The following is a 20,232-nucleotide window of genomic DNA, read 5'->3' on the forward strand; positions in this document are numbered from 1 at the left end:
CATATATTACATTTAGCTAATATCTATAATAATTTACATTTTACTTCGAGTATTTTTCCCTATTTTTCAATAAATTATAAACACCTAGAAAGTAGACTAGATATGTGACTTAGAAAGTAGATGAGATAAGTGGCGCCCCATCTAAGTACTAATTATTTCCAACAACGCTTAACATAAATAAGCCATCGGACGAGAGCCTTTGTTTTCTTCAAAACTCATTTTATTTAACAGGTGCGTGAGCGCCTCTAAGTGGTTCACCAACTAGCTACTTACAACTTCAAACATTCCCCAATTTTGGTAGTATACATTGGTATTTGGTAATATACATATACATGTATATTCGTGGTTTTTGTTGTTTTTCCTTCAAAACAATCTAATACTGTGCAGTAATAAATTTGTAGCGCAGTTAGTTAGATAAGGTTTTTTTTGTCATTATTATTCTATTTAATTGCTGATTTCGACACAGGATTATGTTATTAATTACTGCGGCAAAGCTATACCTCATTATAGAAAATATAGGTTATTATTACTATTATTTTGTTAAGGGAACTTGCACTGCGCCCTTAAAGAGCTGTTTTGCCTCTTTTATTGGGTATAGTGTACCTATTAACTATAGTATCTCAAGCAAGCCTATGACAGTTAGGAATCTTAGTATATTCCCTACTTCAAAATCTTTCAATTTTGCATCTGGAATTAAGTATTCTCCTAGGTCCCTCGATCTACTTTGCATAAGTGCCGGACACTGCCCCAGAACGTGTCTGGATATTTCAACACATTCCATACAGAACCTGCAGGCAGTGGCAATAGATATTCCTAGCTTTCCTCACTATAATCCGGAGGTTCTTCTTACTGAGGTTGAAGCAGTACTTTGCGCGCTTGTGTTTGTATCCCACAATAAGCATTCATTCCGGGTAGGTTGTCTCAGCCGTTCCTCTTCATTTTTTAATGCTATAGTGTCCGTTTCCGATTCTACAGATGGGTTCTGGCCCGTATAGAGGCGTCCCTGCTCCCGTTTTGGCCAGTTCGTCCGCCGCTTCATTGTCTTCCAACCCAGGCCTTGAACCCACAGTATCCAGACCTTATTGTGCGACCCGACTGTATTCAGTCTCTCAAGGCATTTCCATACCGGCTTAGAATTCACCTAGTTGGACCTAAGTACCTTGATTGACGCTTGGCTCTTAGCCAGAGTAGCAATCTTTTGTTCCCTGCAGTTCCTTTGGAGGTTGCATGAGGCACATCTGTCTATTGCGCATATTTCTAGAATATGCTAGTGTGTTTACTCACATTTTCCTTGGACCAATAACCCTAGTACCCGCCCCGCTCTGCTCTGAGAGATCCATCAGTGTACCAAGTAATCAGTTGATGGTTTAAGCCGTATGTCACAGTCACTCTCTTCTACATATATTGCCCTGTTACTTCCACGTGATTTAAATTTCACATCGAAGTGAAAATTCATTGTCATGTTATCCGTTGTTATCAATAATTCGGGGTACCGCCTAGAAAGAATATCAATATTCTTTCGATTTAGGTAGCTCAGCGCCTCACTAATACTCCCGGTCATCCTGAAGATTGCCTTCCTTGCCTGCATCTGTAGGTGCAGATGGGGAGAGGTTAATATCAGAAGGATCTCCAGGGACGCCGTTGTGCATGTCCTCATTGGACCATTGGCACACATGCAAGTTAACCTGTGAAGTTTGTGTAATTCCGTGGCTACTCTGCTGGGTACAGTTCTTTCTGCCCAGATTACCGCCCTATAGGTAATTATTGGCCTTAATATTGCGGTCTATATCTAAAGTAGGATTTTCGGGCTGCAACCGCATTTTTTTGCTGCTATGGACCTACAAGCCATCAGAACTCTCATAGCTTTCTGGCAAATGTTTCTGAAATGCGTCTTCAAGAGTAATTTTTGGTCTAGCGTAATTCCCAAATATTTTACTTCTGCTTCTTGTTTACCTCCATACCATGTACCCTTATGGCTCTCAGGTGATCAAGCCTACGCTTCCTAGTGAATGACACTATGGTGGTTCTGACTGAATTCATACACCTTCCTGCACCGGGCACTAGCGACCGTTAACGCAGTTTGTACTCTATCAAATAGGGTATACTGATATTTGCCTCTACAGATTAAAACAATTTCATAAGAATGACCAGCATTTGTTAGCTCATCCAGGAATTCATCCGCATTACTCCACTTAACCGGTGATAGTACCCCGCCCTGTGGACAACTTCGAGTAGTACTTATATTTGCCTACTCTCTCACGTTCTGCCTGCCTATCCAGAAAGTCAGGGTTTTTCCCAGTCTCTTGCGGATCAGGGCATCTTATATTTTATGTGTGTGATGTGTTATCGAATACTTCTTCGATATCCAAAAACGCACACGTACTGTGTGCTCATTTCTATTGAACTCCGTAATACATCCGTCATCTGATACAGAAAAGTTTCGGTTGACCGTCCTGCCCGGCAAGCGTGTTGAAACTGATGTAGAAGATTGCGCTTTAGAACTTTAGTTCTAATATAGCTGTCTATGGCGTTCTCCACCATTTTAAGTACGAACGATATTAGGCGAATTGCTTTGAAAGATTCAGGGTGAAAACGACTTTTTTACCGCTTTCGGAATAAAGATCAGTTTTTCCTGCCATGGTGTCCTTGGTATCTATCCCAAGTTGTGCTGCCCCTTACTACCTTTTGAAGAAACTCTTAGATGAAACCTAGGCTTTCCTCGAGTAGTGCTAGGAAGATACCAGTGGCTTAAAAGTTTTCAAGTAATTCTTTTGCTAGTTTTCAGTTCTCCTTGTTTGGGTGCCAGACAGAATATTGTCGGCTTCCGCCTTGGGGTAGGGCCCGGCGAAATGAATTCTGAGAAGCAGGTGTACTCTGTCCGCCTCGTTCACAGTAAATGTCAACTATAGGTTGAAGGATGAAATGCTGTCGGGCCCGAAAGAGGGCAAAATTTAGCATATGTTATCATAAAGTCTCTACATAAAGGGCCGCCATCCTCTTCAAGTCCACAAACTACTGGCCTATGCTGACGATATTGACATCATGGGAAGAACAACCTGAGATGTACAGTCTGTCTTCATTCAGATCGAGCAGGCGGCGCGAGATTTTGGGGTGCACATTAATCAAGGAAGAAGAAGTACAGCGCTAAAAAACAAAGAACGAACAACATGGAATCGCACTGGCCAAATGAAAACAATGGAGATAGAAGGCTACAACTTTGGGATCGTTGATAATTTCTCCTATCTAGGGTTGAAAATCACAACCGATAACAGCTATGACGATGAAATCCACGCACGATTGTTGGTTGTCGACAGAGCCTATTTCAGCTTACAAAGACTGTTTCGCTCAAAACGTTTCACAATAAGGTCAAATCTTTTACTGTATAAGACTATGATCTTGCCAGTCGTTATGTATTCCTCGGAGACCTGGGTTCTTAGCAAAAAAAATTGCGAACTCTTGGCCGAGTTTGAGAGAAGAATCTTCCGAAGAATTTTGGCTCTCTACATGAGGTTGGACGATTCTGTAGCCTACATAATGACGAAATCTCATTGGCTCAACAGGTTGTGGTGCGCGGGTTACTTAATCCGTATGGATGGGGATGATCCAGCCCGGAAAGTATATAAGGGCAATATCTATGCTAGAAAAAGAAGACGAGGGAGACCCTGCCTTAGATGGAGGGATGGCGTGGGTTAGGATGCCAGACAGCTTTTAGGGATATCGAAATACTGGACCTTGGCGCAAAACCACCCCGGTTTTGCGCTGCGTCTAGACTTCCTTATTGAGGCAGGCCCAGACCGGATACCGGTTGTTGCGTTCTTGATGATGATGAAAGTCTCTCCTCAAACATCTCGACTACGCTGCCGATATCTGTTTGCTCTCTCACCGGGGTCGTAGACCTTAACCAAATAACTCTAGATTTGGAAGCAGAGGCTGTTTTGTGCTAATGTTCTTTCTGTGTTGCTATAGGGAGTAGCACATGGAACATGAATTCCACTATTACTCAAAAGCTCCAAGTATTCGTGAACAACTGTCTGCGACGTATCATCGGAGTACATTGACGTGATTCTATCTCAAACGGAGAACCTGGTCGGCGGCAAGGCCTGGCACTCGTTCGGATCGGGAGACGAAAGTGGCAGTGGATAGGTCACACACAATTACATTGCTGGCTACGCTATGCAGTGGAATGCATTCTCCTAAGATGGCCGACGGGTTAGTTAGCGTTTCAGGAAATTAGGGAGGGAACTGAAGCACATTTCAGGTAACCGCGAGCAATGACGCGTAGGTGTGGTTCACGCGCTATACGCTATTAAGGGGTAAATGGCAAGAATACATACGTGCAAGATGTGGGAAAAATTTCAGTGAAATTTAAAGTATCTAATCGGCCTGCCAGGATTGCATCTTGGGATATTGGTGACTTTTTCTTTTTATAATCATCATCATCAATGGCGAAACAACCAGTATCGGGTCTAGGCCTTAGCTAGGAATTCCAGACCGAACTCCACCAATTCGTCACTCCATCTGTAAGTGTTTGGGGGGTGGTCCCCATACATGAAAAATGTTGGGGGGAAAATTTTTTTTGACCGAGAATATCCATTTGGGGTATCAAATTAAAGATCTCGATTAGTGCTTTTCAAAGCAGATATTAGTTTTGACATTGGTAGTAAAGGGGGGGGGGGGAGGCAGGGGAGGAAATGCTATAATTATTCACAAAGTTATAGTAGGCACCAATTGCATCTTTTGCGTTAAATTACTACTCCCCACAAGATAAAATGTCTGCGTTACATCGAACTGAATATCGGGTATATCCAACGTACATATATACACTACGAGCTACATATAAGTGGAACTATAATAATAATCGTTGACGCAACAATCCAAGTAGAACTATCGTGTAGCCAACCTTGCATACCTAAAGCGCTGAAATTTCGATTTCCGACTTATGCCTTCTTCCTTCTGTATCCTTTGGTTTTTGAAAATATCTCTCTTTACCAAATTTTAGTTTTTTTTTTCTTTTATTATCATCACGGTTTCGAATAAGTTCTTTTAGTGGTTGGCTTGACGACGTAAGTTGGGTTGAAACGGGAGCCTTGTGTCCGCAATGCGAGTGACGTCTGGAGCTGATTCTGCAAGAGGCTGATGGGGGGGGGGGGGGGGGGGGGAAGCTGGAATGGGTTACCAAAATGAGATAAAAGCTTGAAATGGGTTAGAAAACATCCTGAGGAGCGTTGAATTTGTCGAGGCCTTATAATACTCATAGCTATTTAAAGAAAGCATAGGTTTCATAACGGATTTTTTTTTGTGTATCAACCAAACAGAGTTCCTTTAGTTGTTTATATTGTCTTGCAACTTACTGTCCATAATTTTTTTTTTTTTTTATTGAAGGGGTGCTGAATCCGTATTTACTTGATGATGGACCTGACCAATCGAGAAGAAATTATCCCTATTTTTTGGTCACTTCACTCCCAGGTCAGAGATGAGTCAGTACCTGATGAGTTGCCCCTTCCTTATTCATAACATCCTGAAAGTATATACAAGGTGAAAATGGTGCGTTCGACACAGCAAGGCCAAAGTGCAAGGGGAAAGTGAATGTAGTCCTTTTGTCTTCTTTTCGAGACTCGTTCAGTGATTTGAAAATATTTGGCTGATTTCTCGAGAATTTTATTTAGTAGGTGGGGTACGTGACGTCCTGTTTGTAGTTTTGCGAGGATGTTCTTAGATGTTGAGTCCCTTCTGTCAATTTGTCAAAAGCAACAATGTTAAATCAACCTGCATTCTTAACGCAGATCCTCGGTGTTTCTGAAAATGTATATACCCTGATATCCCCTGATATAAACAGTTACTCGATTTCAAAAGCTTCATTTACATATGTCCTTCCAAAATTTCCTTTAACTTAAAGACGTCTACCTGCCAGCGAAGCAGTATTGGAACTATATCTTCCAAATATTTCGCACCCTTGTCGATTGTTAGCCATAAGTTTTTCTTCCCTTGCCGTATCTAGGGCAGTGAGATTTTGAGTACTTATGCATTCGCATCAAACTGAGTGGAGTCATTGCTTTCTTTTGTGTCAAAAGATCCTCACCGAGAGATCAAGTTTCCATGATTTATGAGACCTTAGGAGCAGGTCCATTCGATCCTTACATTTTTGTAGCTCACGCGATTTGAAAGCCAAACTCCTCAGCGAGTATTCTGGGAGACATTGAAGTTATTGAGTTTACTTCATTTGTGTGTGTGTGTGTATGGTGGGGAGAAGCTACAGCTTCTGAGCACTCAGGCCGTGTTGGCCCATTGTACTCGCGTCCCTCGTCTAACGGAATATTCCGGATTCGTTCACGTATCGCAGGATTTCCGTTAGTGGATGTGATGCTACCCGTCGCAATTGGAGAACATCGGCACCAAAGATCTGATGCCAGATGCGTCCATAGGCGGGGCATTCACATAGGAAATGCTCCGTGGATTCCGCTTCCTCATTACAGGAGGGACACGTATCATCTTCGGTAATTGTTATTCTGAACATATGCCCAGCTAGTGAATTAAGGCCTGTCAGAATGCCCACAATACACCTGCAAGTCCTCCTGCTTTTCGACAGGATAAACTTTGCGGTACATATGTTGGGTTCTGGCAGGAAAGGTTTGGTGTGTCGAGCAGCATTTAGGCTCTGCCACCTGTCATTATGGGAAACTTGTTCCCAGTTTTTGAAAACAGATTTAGCCAATGCCACTGATATCCCAATTGCTGGCTCCGGTCCCAGCATAGGAGAGATTGACCCCTCTTTCGCCAAAGTGTCCGAGATTTCATTTCCCTCTATGCCACAGTGACCAGGTACCCAGAGTAGTTCCACCGTATTGAATCTAGACATAGAGTTCAAACGGTTTCTGCATTCCTGAACGATTCTCGAGGTGATCAAAGGACTGCTCAATGCCTTCAGTGCAGCTTGACTGTCACTGCAGATTGCGATGCGCCTGCCCTTCAACCGCTCGTCAATCACCCAGTTTGCCACCCTTAGGATCGCATAAACTTCGGCTTGAAAAACCGTTGCATATTGTCCCAAAGGAAAAGCCCACTTCTCGTTTTTATTCGAGAGGTAGACTCCGGCTCCAGAATCCTCTTCTGTTTTTGAGCCATCGGTGTAGAAGACTTCCGTATATCCCGCCACGCATTCCTCTGGGTCTTCCCAGTCCTCTCTACGCTTCAGGGTAACTACATATCTTCTACCAAACAGATGTATGGGGACACGAGAATCGGAAGGCATTGTTAGAACTGGATTCAGTCCTCCCAGTAACTCTTCCAATGCTCTGTGCCCCCCACATCCGTTGTTTTCCCATAGATCTAATCGAATTAGCATATGAGCTGCTCTCATTGCAGTGCTTTGAATAAATATATCCAGGGGCTGCAAATTGAGTAGTGCATTCAGAGCTGCGCGGGATGTCGTGCTCATGGCACCAGTGATACCCAGACAAACAGTTCTTTGCAGTGCGTCTAGTTTACGGTGAAAACCTTTTTGTCTCACCTTAACCCAACACACTACGGATGCATATACGAACATCGGCCTAATGATGGCAACGTATATCCACATTACCACATGAGGCCTGAGTCCCCATGTCGAGGCAAAGGTCCGTCTGCACAGCCCATAAGCTGTGAGAGCTCGTTTCATCTTTACCTCTACATGTTTGTTCCAAAGAAGTTTTTTATCTAGGGTGACCCCCAGATATTTCATTTCTTCGGAGAGTTGAAGGGTAGTACCCCTGATCTCAGGGAGGCAAAGTCCATCCAGTTTTCTCCTTTTTGTGAATAAAACCATTGTGGTTTTATTTGGATTAACTGACAAACCATGTCTAAGGCACCAGCTGTCTATCAAATCAACGGCACGCTGTATATTCTTACACACCGTCCCAAGATCCCGATCAACAGCAAGTACAGCCACGTCATCAGCATAAGCTTGAGCGTGTATTGGCAAATTTTGCAGTTCGCATAGCAGTGAGTCGATCAGCATACTCCACAGAAGCGGCGAAAGCGCACCTCCTTGGGGGCAGCCCTTCGTTGCCTCCGTAGTCAGGTAGCGATCGACCCCTACCTCAGCGCGCAGCAATCTTTGCGTTAGCATAGCATGGATCCACTTAATTAAAGCATCATCAACACCATGCGCTCTGGCGGCATCACAAAGTTTTTGAAAAGGCGCAGAGTCAAAAGCCCCTTCAATGTCCACGAACACCCCCATCGCGTACTCACCATTCAAAGTTGCGTCCTCTATCTTTGTGACCAAAGAATGAAGAGCAGACTCACAGGACTTTCCACGTTGGTAAACATGTTGGTTTTCACTAAGTGGGTGTAACCTAAGTGCTTCTCCACGAATGTGACGCTCCACCAGTCTCTCCAAACCTTTCAGCAAGAATGAAGTCAAGCTGATCTGTTTGAAGTTCTTTGGATTAGAATAGTCATCTTTTCCAGGTTTCGGTATGAAAACTACCTTAACCTGTTGCCAAGAAGAAGGCACGTAGCCCAGAGCAAGACATCCTCGAAAAATATGTCTTAGAGGTCGCTCTAAATGCTCCATACCCTCCTTTAGCATTGCCGGATAGATGCCATCCATGCCAGGTGCTTTGAAATGTTCAAAGGACAGTATGGTAGCTCTCACCTTTTCATGGGTAACAACCGCTTTCGCAGTGCTCCAGTTCCTCTTGCAACACTTGCGTGTTGAAGGGGTTGCAAGCACCGTCAACTCTCTCCCTACCACTTCTCTCACCCGTTCCCCCGGGTGGTGTACTTCCAGGAGGGTCTGTACTGAGTCCAGTCTGGAGTTCGTGAAAGTACCGTCGGGTTTTTTAAGAGAATCCAACTTGGCCGACTCATCCCTTTTGAGGACTCTGCACAGCCTTGAAGTCTCCCTTTCGCCTTCCAGTTCCTCACAGTACGCTTTAAAGGAGTCTCGTTTCGAGCACCTCACGAGCTTCTTATATTCACGTTGTGAGTTCCTGAAATTTAACCAGTCTTCGTTCTTGTTACTTTTGCAAGCACGATTTAGAAGTCGCCTGGTTGATTACATTTACTTTCTGAAATGCTGCATTTTCTGCCATTTATCTTTATTATTAGAGATGCATACATATATGTACAACCAAAGATACTGGTTTTCTAGGTTATAGGTCTCTCACCTAATACAGTCAGATAAGAGATAACTCTTTGAACTTCATAGTTTAAGTTCAAGTGCATCCATAGAAAATATAATTGTTTCTATCGTTGTCCATTATCGTCAGAGATTTCGAGCCATTTTTCAATTTGAGTAGTTTTTCGCTCCACGCTTAGAACTTGTGATCGAAGTTTAGATGCTTTGCTCCCCACAATAATTCATTTTCGTAACTAATAGAGGAAAAGAGCTTTGTGCTCGCTGAGTTGACTCCGAGAAATCATCGAGAACTGCAAGATTGAGGGGGTAGTACCGTGCGGTTCTGCTCTCTGAGGGGCCACATAATTTCACCGCCAATCGTCAATCAGCTGTACTTATGTAAAGTACTCAAGCAAGATTCTAGCGTAAGAAGAAATTCATTTCGCTTGGTTGCAAGTTTATTTCGGAAGTGATTCCCTTAGAAACCGCGTTATTTAGAGTGCCTGCAAAATGGTGAAAGTGCCAAGTGTGAAACTCAATAATGGAGTTGAAATGCCCGGTTTGGGTTTCGGGACATTCCTTGTAAGTCTTTTTAAATAAAGATCTTTAGTGTAATCTTTGTGATCGTTGAAATTACAGATTCAGTCTTGGAAGCATTTTTTTCAGTGTCGGTCTGAAATTGATTAGAGTTAACGTCATACTTATGCAAGTTATACTATCTTAACTCAGTTATTAATATTTAAACTATCTAATCCTCTCATCTGCCTAATCTATAATAATGGTTGGTATTCGCATTGTGCCTAAAATGAATCTGTTTGTAGTGAGACACTTTTGAATTTGAAATAAGCTTCAAAGTGGCGGTGTTTCATCAAAATAAATACAAATTGTTGTAAATGTATCAAATTCAGTAAAAATTCTCGTCGACAGAGTGGTGTTATCTTACTGCAAATATGCACATCAGATGATACGAAGTTGGATGAAAGACATAGCATAGTAAATTGAATGGTCTGAACTTTAGAAAGGGAAGAGAACTTTAACTAAAAGATAAAAAGATTTATATTCCCAATCAAAATAGTTTACAGTAGCTGTTACTGTGAACCAGCATGTATACGGTAGATGATATCGTTCTAGGTCCAAGTTAAGAAGGTATGCAAAATTAGGGTGCATAACTTTCCATTAAACTTCCACCGCAATGTGGAGTATTAGGTTCGAAGTGAGGAGTAGCGGTTTCATCTTCAGAAGCTATAAATCAAAAAAACCTGAAAAACATCATGGTAGTGCCTCTCAATGCCATTGAGACTTCGAAATATGCCGGCACTGATATCCGTTAAAAATAAGACTAACAAAAGCATTTTGCCATAATTTGAATATAAATTGAAAATCCCACTTAAGTTCACACCGGGTGTAAAAGAATCACAATATAGAGCATCATGCTGGAAAATTTGGTGGAGATCCTATCATTCTTAACAAAGTTATCGATTGACGATTTTACCGTCATTGGTAGTTTCCATTTCATTCTCTGCTAGTGATATAGTCGAGGAATCAATTTCGTCCAAAGTGTTTGATTCCTCTAAATCGAATGTAGGGTTTGAATATGTTACGGCTAAAGACCATGTTGATATATATATATATGGTCGACATTTTTCTCTTGGTGGAGTATAGCACGTCAACCACATCTTCGCACCACCGCTCGCGGCTTCCTGGAAGGCGCTTCAGCTCCCCCAGGACTTGATGAGACGCCCGCACTCCTCCTCTATTATTCTGCGCTACATTCCAAGAAAAGTGCTATAGAGGGCATGAAGTTTATATGAACAGTGGGGTTGCAACGAGAAAACTGTGGGATGGGTTCGTAGCCAAATTGGAGATTGATGATTATCCAGAATTCAAAGTACCGGCTTTGTCGATGAAGCCTAGTTTTACGAAAATTTCAAAAACATAAAAAATCCATTCACTTTCGTTTGTACTTTCGGCATTTTAGAAGATGTACTGGATAAGAAATACGGTGTGAATTTGAATAGTCAACGCTATTGCCTATTTCTGCGGACGTGATTCGTTCTATTTGCTCCGGTTTAGTCCATATTGTAGATAGATTGCGGACGATAGATTAGACGCCTGCAAATGGTTTTGTAAGTTTGTGAAAAATTGGCCGAAAGTCATTTGATTGAAGATTTAGGCTCCGTCAAGATTCAGAGCTTTAAGTTTGCAGGTAGACAGATTATGTTGCAATTTTGAAAACCTAGACAATCACCGCCACTGCTGAACCGCAGGCCTTTCCGATCTCTTGTCGCCCGAGCGGTCCCTAGCTGAACGTCGCCTTGCCGCCGAAACAATTGTTCGTGTCGAGGCTAGCGTACTCCACCGCTTTCGATAAAATTCCGGTCTTTATCAGATGCAAAGCCAACTCAACTTTGTCACGTCTCTCATGTGTGAAGCTGACGTAGGATGGCTCTCCTTTCCTTCAAAATGACGTATCCCCACGGCTTCGAAACTACCGTCCAATCTTCCTTTTGGCCACAGGGGTTCTTCTTCAAGCCTTATTAGAAGACTAAGCTTTGTGAACATGTCCGGCCCGCTCGCCTGCCTCGCGGAACTTAGATGATTTTGGCAACTTAACGCTGTTTTATCAAAATGGAAGGGCTCTAAGGAACAAGTTGTTGGATTTCAAACTGTCTGTCTGTCTTAGCATTCCAACATCATGACATCTACATTCCTGAAACCTGGCTGGATGGCAGGATTTTAGATTCCGAGCTTCTTGTAAGTTACTCTTTCTTTCGTTGTGACAGACTGCGCTGCGCTTGACAAGACAATTGACAGAGGTGCCCTAATAGTAGTTAACACCCCTCTCCGTGCCAAAATCATCTTTTCCTCCTCCTCTTCGACCTACAATTCTGTCACCATACGAGTCATTCTGCCAAACGTATGCCCCTTTATCATATCGTGTGTATATTTTCCCTGCCTCATCCCCCTTCTCTGTACGAGGATTTCTTCGACAGAAGTCCTAATCGTTTTGCTCCCCTCATCTTCTGCGGTAACTTTAGTCTTTGTATGTTCTCCTGTCCCATTACTCCTGGCCTTCTCTCCCTCCCTAATAACCCCACCCACCCTTCCATTCATGTGGACCAGTACTACCTTCCAGTTGAACCTTTCTAGAAGCTACTTAGATCGCACACTTTACCTTGTCCTCTCAAACCTTCCTGCGCGTTGCCTTTCCCAATGACCTGATTCTCCCTCTTATGTTGCCCCTGGCGCAAATTATCCTGCTCTCGAGTTCGATGCTCATATATGCCAACTCCACTCTGCCGGCGCGCGCAAGCCTATTAAGTTCAATTTTCGTAAGACGAGCTTTGAAGGTCTGAACTCAGTCCTGGCGGCAATCAACTGGGTTCCCCTCCTCTCCACATTAATGCACGGCCAAGCAATCAACGCCTTCTACACCATTTTATGTGATCTTCTTTTCTGATACGTCTCCTCCCTTCCTTTCTATACAACTGTATCTGATCTTCTTCTCTGTTACATCTCCTCCCTTCCTAAATGCTTACGCTCTTACCCTGTCTGGTTTACAACAAAATAGTCGTTAAAGCACACTGCAAGGAAGAAGTTTTTGCCTTCTCGAGCCTATACTGACTAGATTTTTTTTCAAAACTCTGCGTTCCTCGGTTAAATCCTTAATATCCATATATATCCATATATAGTCTAGAAACGAATATTTTACCAGTGCTGAAGACTCCCTAAAGCGCGGAAACCTCAAACCTTTCTGGTCCCATATCCGTAACTCCGCTACCCTGCTCAGCTATCCCTTCCATTAAATTCTCTGGCTTCACAGTTTACTCCCCCCAATTATCTTGTGACTTACTCTGCCGCTACTTTCCCTCAGTTTTTGTTTCCCCTCCTTGCTCCTATTCCCTTCCGATAATGGATGTAGCCTGTCCCACATCGCCTACTATTCTCCTTCATACCCCTCTCCTTGCCGTATGCCTCATTGGTAAACTTGATGTCAATGTCGGCGCTGACTACGATGGTCTTCCAAACCACTTTTTGTGTAACACTGGTCAATCCATCTCCCTTCCCCTGCTACTTATTTTGAACAAAAGCCTCGCAGAGAATCATTTTCCCGGCTTTGGAAAGAGGCTCTCATCATCCGCGTTTACAAAAGTGTTGATCGTACGTTTGACGAGAATTACCGTCCCATTTCTTTCCTGTCCTCCTGCTCAAAAATCCTGGGAAAATATGTCAGCGACTGCTTGTCCGCCCACGGACTTGTTAAGCGTAGGCCCACTGTCTCCAACTTGGTCGACTTTACCAACTTTGTTGCTAAATGTCTAAATTCATGGCAGTATGTACGTTATTTATACGGACTTCGCTAAAGTCTTGGACACTGTAAATCACAAGATACTTCTATCCAAGCTCTCGTTTCTAAGCATCCCTATACCACTTGCTTTATGGCTTGCCTGTTACCTTTCCAACCGATCCTACCGCGTCTCTTTTGGTGGCTGCACATCCCGCTCCTTCGTCTAGTTTCCCGCAGGGATCTATGAGTGAAGACCTATCTTCTTGCTTTCAGGCTGAGCTTCTAATGGATTTCAGTAAGTAAGAGCGCAGGGGAGAAAGGTACTTAACAAACCCTCGCCGGACATCGCAACTGATAGCCGCCAAATTGAATTCAGACCTTCGAAAGTACCCTCTCGAAGTTGAAATTAGCAGGCTTGCGTCCAAGTGGGAGTTTAGGTGAGCGATTTGGCCATCGATTTCAAGAGCAGAAGAAACGTCAAGGCAAGTTGAAAAGTGTAAGATCAAAAGTGCGCTCTAAGTGATTTTTGGTAAGGTCGATCTGAAGAGCAGCACAGGTATTCATGGAGGTGCATAAAAAAGGTTGGAAGGAGTTAGTGGGGACGGATGGAATATGGTAAATACATGTAGGTTATAGTATATGGAGTATGTGTTATAAAGACAAAAGCATCTAGATTTAGAACGGAAACTTGCCTTGCTGATTAAATATTAAGCCCCTCTCTCTTTGAAGGATATTTCAAGAATTCACTGAAAGTAGACTTATCAAATTCCTTTTTTTTTGTTTTTCAGTCTAAGCCCAATGAGGTGGCGGAAGCAGTAAAGCATGCCATTGATATTGGCTACCGATACATCGATACAGCCTTCTTTTACGCAAATGAGCATGAGGTGGGGTTAGCAATAAAGGAAAAAATTGCTAGTGGCGTTGTTAAGCGTGAAGACATTTTCGTTACAACTAAAGTAAGTTTCATTATTTCAAAGAATAACTTTTGATGATCTGAACCGAATTATTTGTCCACCCCTTTCTAGCTTTGGTGCATTCACTATGATCCTTCCAGAGTTGAGTATGGTTGCCGAAAGTCCTTGGAGAATCTAGGACTAGATTACATTGATTTATACTTGATTCATTTCCCTGTTGGATTCGCCTATGTTGATGATTCTACTTTCATCCCTAAAGAAGAAGGAGCACAATTTGTTACGACTAAGTATGTACTCAGATCTATCTGTCTATTTTGCAGAAGCATAGTTGCAGGTAGATTAATGGAAACCCTCGCCTACTTTTAGTGATTACGACTGTGTGGACATCTGGAAAGCTATGGAGCAACTTGTGAAAAAGGGGTTGGTTCGAAGCATCGGAATTTCGAATTTCAATGCTGAGCAAGTTGAGAGAGTTTTAAAGAATTGTGAAATTAAGCCAGTGGTGAATCAGGTAAGAGAGTCGTTTCTATTGGTGATGAAGAAACGGGAGAGTTTAATCTTGCATGCCTTAAGTTTCATAAGCCCATGATCATGTCTGTGCCTATTCGCAGGTCGAGTGTCATGTTGAACTAAACCAAAAGAAACTCCGTGAGTTTTGCAAGGAACGAGATATTGTCATAATCGCTTATTGTCCGTTGGGTCGACATAATGCGGAAGCGAAAAAACCAGCCTTTCTTTACGACGAACGCACTAAAGCGATTGCTAAGAAATATAATAAAACTCCAGCCCAAGTCGCTATCCGCTTTTGTGTAAGTATTTATCGGGAAAAAAGTCATAACGGTTCAAACGTGATAACCTGATGATACCTCTTTTAATTTCTAGCTCGATCTAGGCACCATCCCTATTCCAAAGTCCGTTACAAATTCACGAATCGAAGAAAATTTCCAGGTGTTTGACTTTCAATTAACTCCAGAGGATATGAAGGTTCTGGAAGATCTTAATGCTGGCATACGTGTCTGTTACTTCAGTATGATTGATAAAAGCCACAAATATTATCCATTTAAAGCTGAATTTTGAAGATGTCCTGATGATCATCGAGTGAAAGAAAATATGAAAGTGGAAATCTCGTTGAATAGGAAATAAGAACAAGAAACTAATAAATAAACAAATTTGATTTATTTTTGGCAACATACATTCTTCCTGTTTGAGTAGCCTTCCAGAAAATAGACCTACGACAAAGTGGGTAGAATTGAATACCGCATGAACCCAATCTACTGGAACTCGAATAAAAATCTGACTTCTTTGTTACGAATAGCATACCTTATTGCTGTGGATTCGTCTCACTGGAACGTTCTTGGGAACACTTAATTGACATTTATTTGCGAATTGGTTTTATAACCTGACGTGTCCTGCTTCATTTCTCAGACTATACTAACTCTGGGGAAGAACTTCGCGAATACTTTGTTAAAAACTTCTCTGACTTCAGAATTTCTTGCTCATATCGTGCCATTTGTAATTAAGTACCATTACTAAATATTCGTACTATTCTGACAGAATAGTGCATCTTTGCTATTTTTTATTACTTCAATTTTCGACTGACCGCAATCATGACCTCAGATTTTCACATAGCGTTAACAAGTCTGTTTACGGAAAGGTGCACATTCACGCAACACATTTCCCTGGTAAACAAGCATTTCCCCGATTAAGCTTTCCAGTGCTACTGTCGTACGCAATATTCTCAAAACTTTTACTTTCTCCCCTAAATCCAGGGTAACGAAAGACATTTCCGGGCCGTCTGTGATCCTGTCACAGCTGAGATAGTTAAGTTTGAAACATATAAAGAAGTCGATCGGCATCATTTCAGCTATCGCATCTTCTAAACAGCCACAGAACACTTTGAACCCGGTTTTTCGTAAACCCCATTCATGTTCTGGATGTTCAATGCCGAATCCAATGCAGTTCGCTGAACTGGCCCTACGGGTGACTTGTGAACCCCAATATTTGGCGTCTTCCTTGATAAGGACACGGGTGGTTGATTCCTTACGACGCTTCTTGCTAACAATCGCAACCAGTAATTTAGCTATACGGAAGCCAAATTGTGGTTCTGATAAACCTCCCAGACCCTCTTTAGCAGGGAGCAATAATTTATAAATTGTAAGTCTCTATGAAAACAGTTTACAAGGAGGTTTACCAGCTTTAGGTAAGAACACTACCCTCTGACGTTTTTAACACGTAAAAAGCCTCCGATTGAACAATCATGCCGTAAACTGTTTCCTTAATGTAACTGACTTCAACTTTACAGCTGGCTCAAGGGCTTTATTTGGTATGTCGTTAAGGTCAGGTACTTTCCTATCTCCCAGTCTGCTTCAAACCTGTAGCACTTTTTCTCTCCTTACTGCATGGATAACCTCTAAGCGTCTCTAGAGGCTGTTTTGACACTTTTCTCCTCTAGGAAATAAAACCTGGACAATTATTAGGACCAGATCGGGACAGGTAGTTCGTGGAGTTCTTTAGCCTTTGAACGTTCCCATTACAACTTCGTATATACCTTAATAACAATACTAATCGTTGTCGTGACAATTAAATTTTAGCTACCGCACCTTTGCCCCGTGGAACCATTATTAGGTATTGTATCATAGGGCGGAGTTAACTTACTGCAGCTTAGACCCTTTTTTGTTATAAGCAGGGTTCGCGACCGCAATTCCTTGGCTTCTTTCGCTTTTCGCAGATTATCCTGGATCGATGCGATCTCCGAATTGATCGTATCTCAATCCATCTGGCATGCTAGTAACCACCGCATTATATTTTTCGATATCAGCGCTTTACAAAAAGTTTCAACCAGATTCGTTTTCTAGCCCAGTTTTGGGCAAATGTTTTAGGTAAATTGTCCATATTAAACTTATAGAAGTACCGGCGATATTCTCTGTGCTTTGTGAGGAACTGAACGAGATTATAATAAATATGCTCTCGCTGTATCAACAAGAAAGTCCCTGATTATAGAGATTAACCTGTATGTCTACCGATCCTTTCCTGAAAGATCCCAATGCTCCTGCCATCTATTTACACATTTCTCTCTTTCAGTGTCCTTCATCAGCATTAAAGGAGAGATGGACTTCACACTGTACATCCTCGTCATCCTATCTGCCAGGGGGGAATACAGACTTTTGACTCAGATAGACATGTTGGCTGAAATACCCCCTGGAACGATTACAATTCTGACCCGGAACTGTTTGACACATTACCCGAGGCCATGCCTATTCAATATAGGATTAAAACCCCGTGGATTCAGGAAGCCTGAGTTACCCTGGCATTTCCCCTATCCATCTCCCTCTTTTTCGCCTTAAGAATGCCTTGACTGTAACGTGCCACTCGGCACCATGTGTGCTCGCTCTGCAAAATGGCCTCAATTATGGTATTCGGGGACGCAAAACACCCTTCCATCAAAAGGTGATGGCGATGGCGCTCCAACGTTCTGCGGAAGAAAAAGGTGTGGCCGGCATCATCCATCATATCCTTGCAATAAATACAGTCGAGCCACCGGGATTTCCTTATTGTGTGCAGGTAAGTTTGAAAACATCCATGTTCGTTGAGCAGCTTAGTTAGATAATAGTAAACCTACGGCTGTACGTCTTTTATGAAATGCTCCATCTACCTCTCGATTCGCTTTTCCAAGATCGCTGCGTAACGCAGAGAGTGCGGGCTCCCTCTTCACAAGCGAAGGGTTCCTTATTTCGATCGTCGGAGGTGCATAAGCCTCCGTTCGGTAGCATGGAGAGCGATCGGAATAACTTCCGCAGTCACCATTACTGCTGGCCTCAAGACGGTACGATAAGCGGATATATCTCGCAGAGCTTCTCGTCTTTGTACTTGCGCTATTCGCTAGCGCTACACCTCCTTCTGAGGGAGTTATCTCATGCTCCGGAACCGTAAAGGAGGACGGACTAAACCGCGCTCATCAGCAAGCCACAAACCGCAAGCATTCTAGCCGCAGCCTTGTCTGTTCGAAGAAGTTCACCTTCGTGTCATGATGCCGAGGTATTTCACCGTAGTCTTCGATAAGTCCATAATTTCACCAGCCTGAATTGGGAAGACTGTGGGGACCTTATCTGTCGTCAGGACAGCAACTTCAGTTTTCTCCAGAGCTAGGGAGATTCCATGTTCAGCCAATCATCTGGTATGACCATTCCCAGTGTGCGCTGTCCCTGCTCAACCATCATCCGGGTATCCGCTCAAATGCAATGCAATTCATCAGACATCTCGAGCCGTAGAAGACTATCGTATGAGGCGTTCTAAAGGTGTGTCACGCAGCTCGGAGTTTCCCATCAGTTCTCGTTATCTCTTTAACGAACTCGAATTCGATTGCATCTCTCCTTTTTGGCCGCAGGATTGCTTCGCTTCTACGATATTAGTCCCTCTTTTACTTATAGTTACCTTACCTTATAGTTACCTTCCTATTTTTTCAGCAGGTGACCGTTGTAAGTTCATGCCTCTTGCAAAGGGATTTATAAAGGAATCTCTCATTTTATCTGCCAGAAGTGAGCCTGTTGCATTTTTGCTCCTTCCATAATTTCTTGACTATTGGTGGTTATGTCGTTGTGTTTGTTGCTGTCGTTGTTGTTGCTGGTGTTGTCATTTTAATTTGGTTCACAGTTGTAATCCGCTATCTCTAAAAAGTGCAGTCGCTTTAAATTAACCTTGTGATTGCCCATGTAAGCAGGAAGGCCACCTGTGGGTTGACTCAAATCCTTACGATAGTTTGTGTTCAGAGCCAGGATCGTATATCAAGGTAACAGACTGTCATAGCTGTTAGCCCATGTGCAACTTATTCTGAATCATTTGCCAAATCGTAAACCAATGTCATGCCGGATCGTCACAGTTGTCGCTGCTCACGTTAGTTCACCACAAGGCTGACTAGTTCTTATCCGGGACTGCCAACTGGGAGGTGTGAGTCGACTTGGTTTGAAAATAATAAGGAACAACTTTGCCCTGTCTGTCCGAACCCGTTCGGCTGCTGACAATAACGGCGAGGTAGGTGAGAACACCAATTGCTAGGATTGCTAGGATTTCCGTTGATTTCAATTAATCAAATTTTAGGTAGCACTACACTTTCCGTGAATCGGGTTCTCGGCCAATCCAATAGCTAATTTGAGTTTTTGCTACTTCCATGATGGTGAAAATATCCTCTTGGGCATACACACTTCAAACAACTTATCAAAGATGTCCGATGTAGACTTCATGACGTAATTAAGTGCCGTGCTCGGTACTCCGTCCTGACCCCGGGATTTATTGTCGCCAAATGTGTTTCAGATCTCCGCCAGCCTTGTTCTGGTTACTGCGTGAAAGGCCTCCAAAAATACGCTGGATAGGAAGCGTAACGTTTTTGTGGGCTTCCTTAAATGCGTGCTCATATTGCAGCTGATCGTTCCTGTGTACTTCGGTGGCAAGTTTATCAAAAGCTGGTAAGGTCACCATTCCACCAGCATTTGTGGCTTTTGTCGGAGAATGTACATCTACTGGACGTGGACCCGCCATAAACATTGGCTCTTTCCGTAAAGGCGCTTTTCTTTAGTGAGTTCATCTAACCAAGCGTCTATGAAGGTTTGCTCATACGAAGCTTTTATAGACCAGCCTGATGTCTTGCTCGGCTTTGGTGAACTCCTCGCTAACATGCCAAGACATACCGCGCACCAGTGCAGGACTGATCAACATCGGGTCTACAATTGAACCAGACCGTCTTTCCGAAAGGGCTTACCTTCGATGGCTAGCAAAAGTTTCTAATAGTCTTCGACCTCTTGTGCTTGTCCTTCTTTTTCTTCTTCAAGAGCCAAAGTTTCAAAATTACCTGCAATCATCTTTGGACATATGCTTCGGGTTTTTATGAATGTAATTACAAATCTGAATCCGTGCAGATACTTTACCCAGTCATCATGTCC

General features: G+C 42.9%; 1 protein-coding gene across 1 annotated transcript; it reads left to right on the top strand.

Annotated features, from left to right (window-relative positions):
* The first annotated feature begins 9,408 nt into the window (after positions 1-9,408).
* LOC119649556 (aldo-keto reductase family 1 member B1-like) lies at positions 9,409-15,491 on the top strand. The gene is made up of 6 exons (XM_038051751.1): positions 9,409-9,679; positions 14,174-14,341; positions 14,411-14,586; positions 14,666-14,810; positions 14,911-15,108; positions 15,182-15,491. Exons 1-6 carry the CDS (start codon positions 9,608-9,610, stop codon positions 15,374-15,376), a joined length of 954 nt encoding a protein of 317 aa, XP_037907679.1. The 5' UTR covers positions 9,409-9,607; the 3' UTR covers positions 15,377-15,491.
* The last annotated feature ends 4,741 nt before the right edge of the window (positions 15,492-20,232 follow it).

This window comes from Hermetia illucens, chromosome 2 (genome assembly GCF_905115235.1).
Source record: "Hermetia illucens chromosome 2, iHerIll2.2.curated.20191125, whole genome shotgun sequence".
NCBI classification, from domain to species: domain Eukaryota; kingdom Metazoa; phylum Arthropoda; class Insecta; order Diptera; family Stratiomyidae; genus Hermetia; species Hermetia illucens.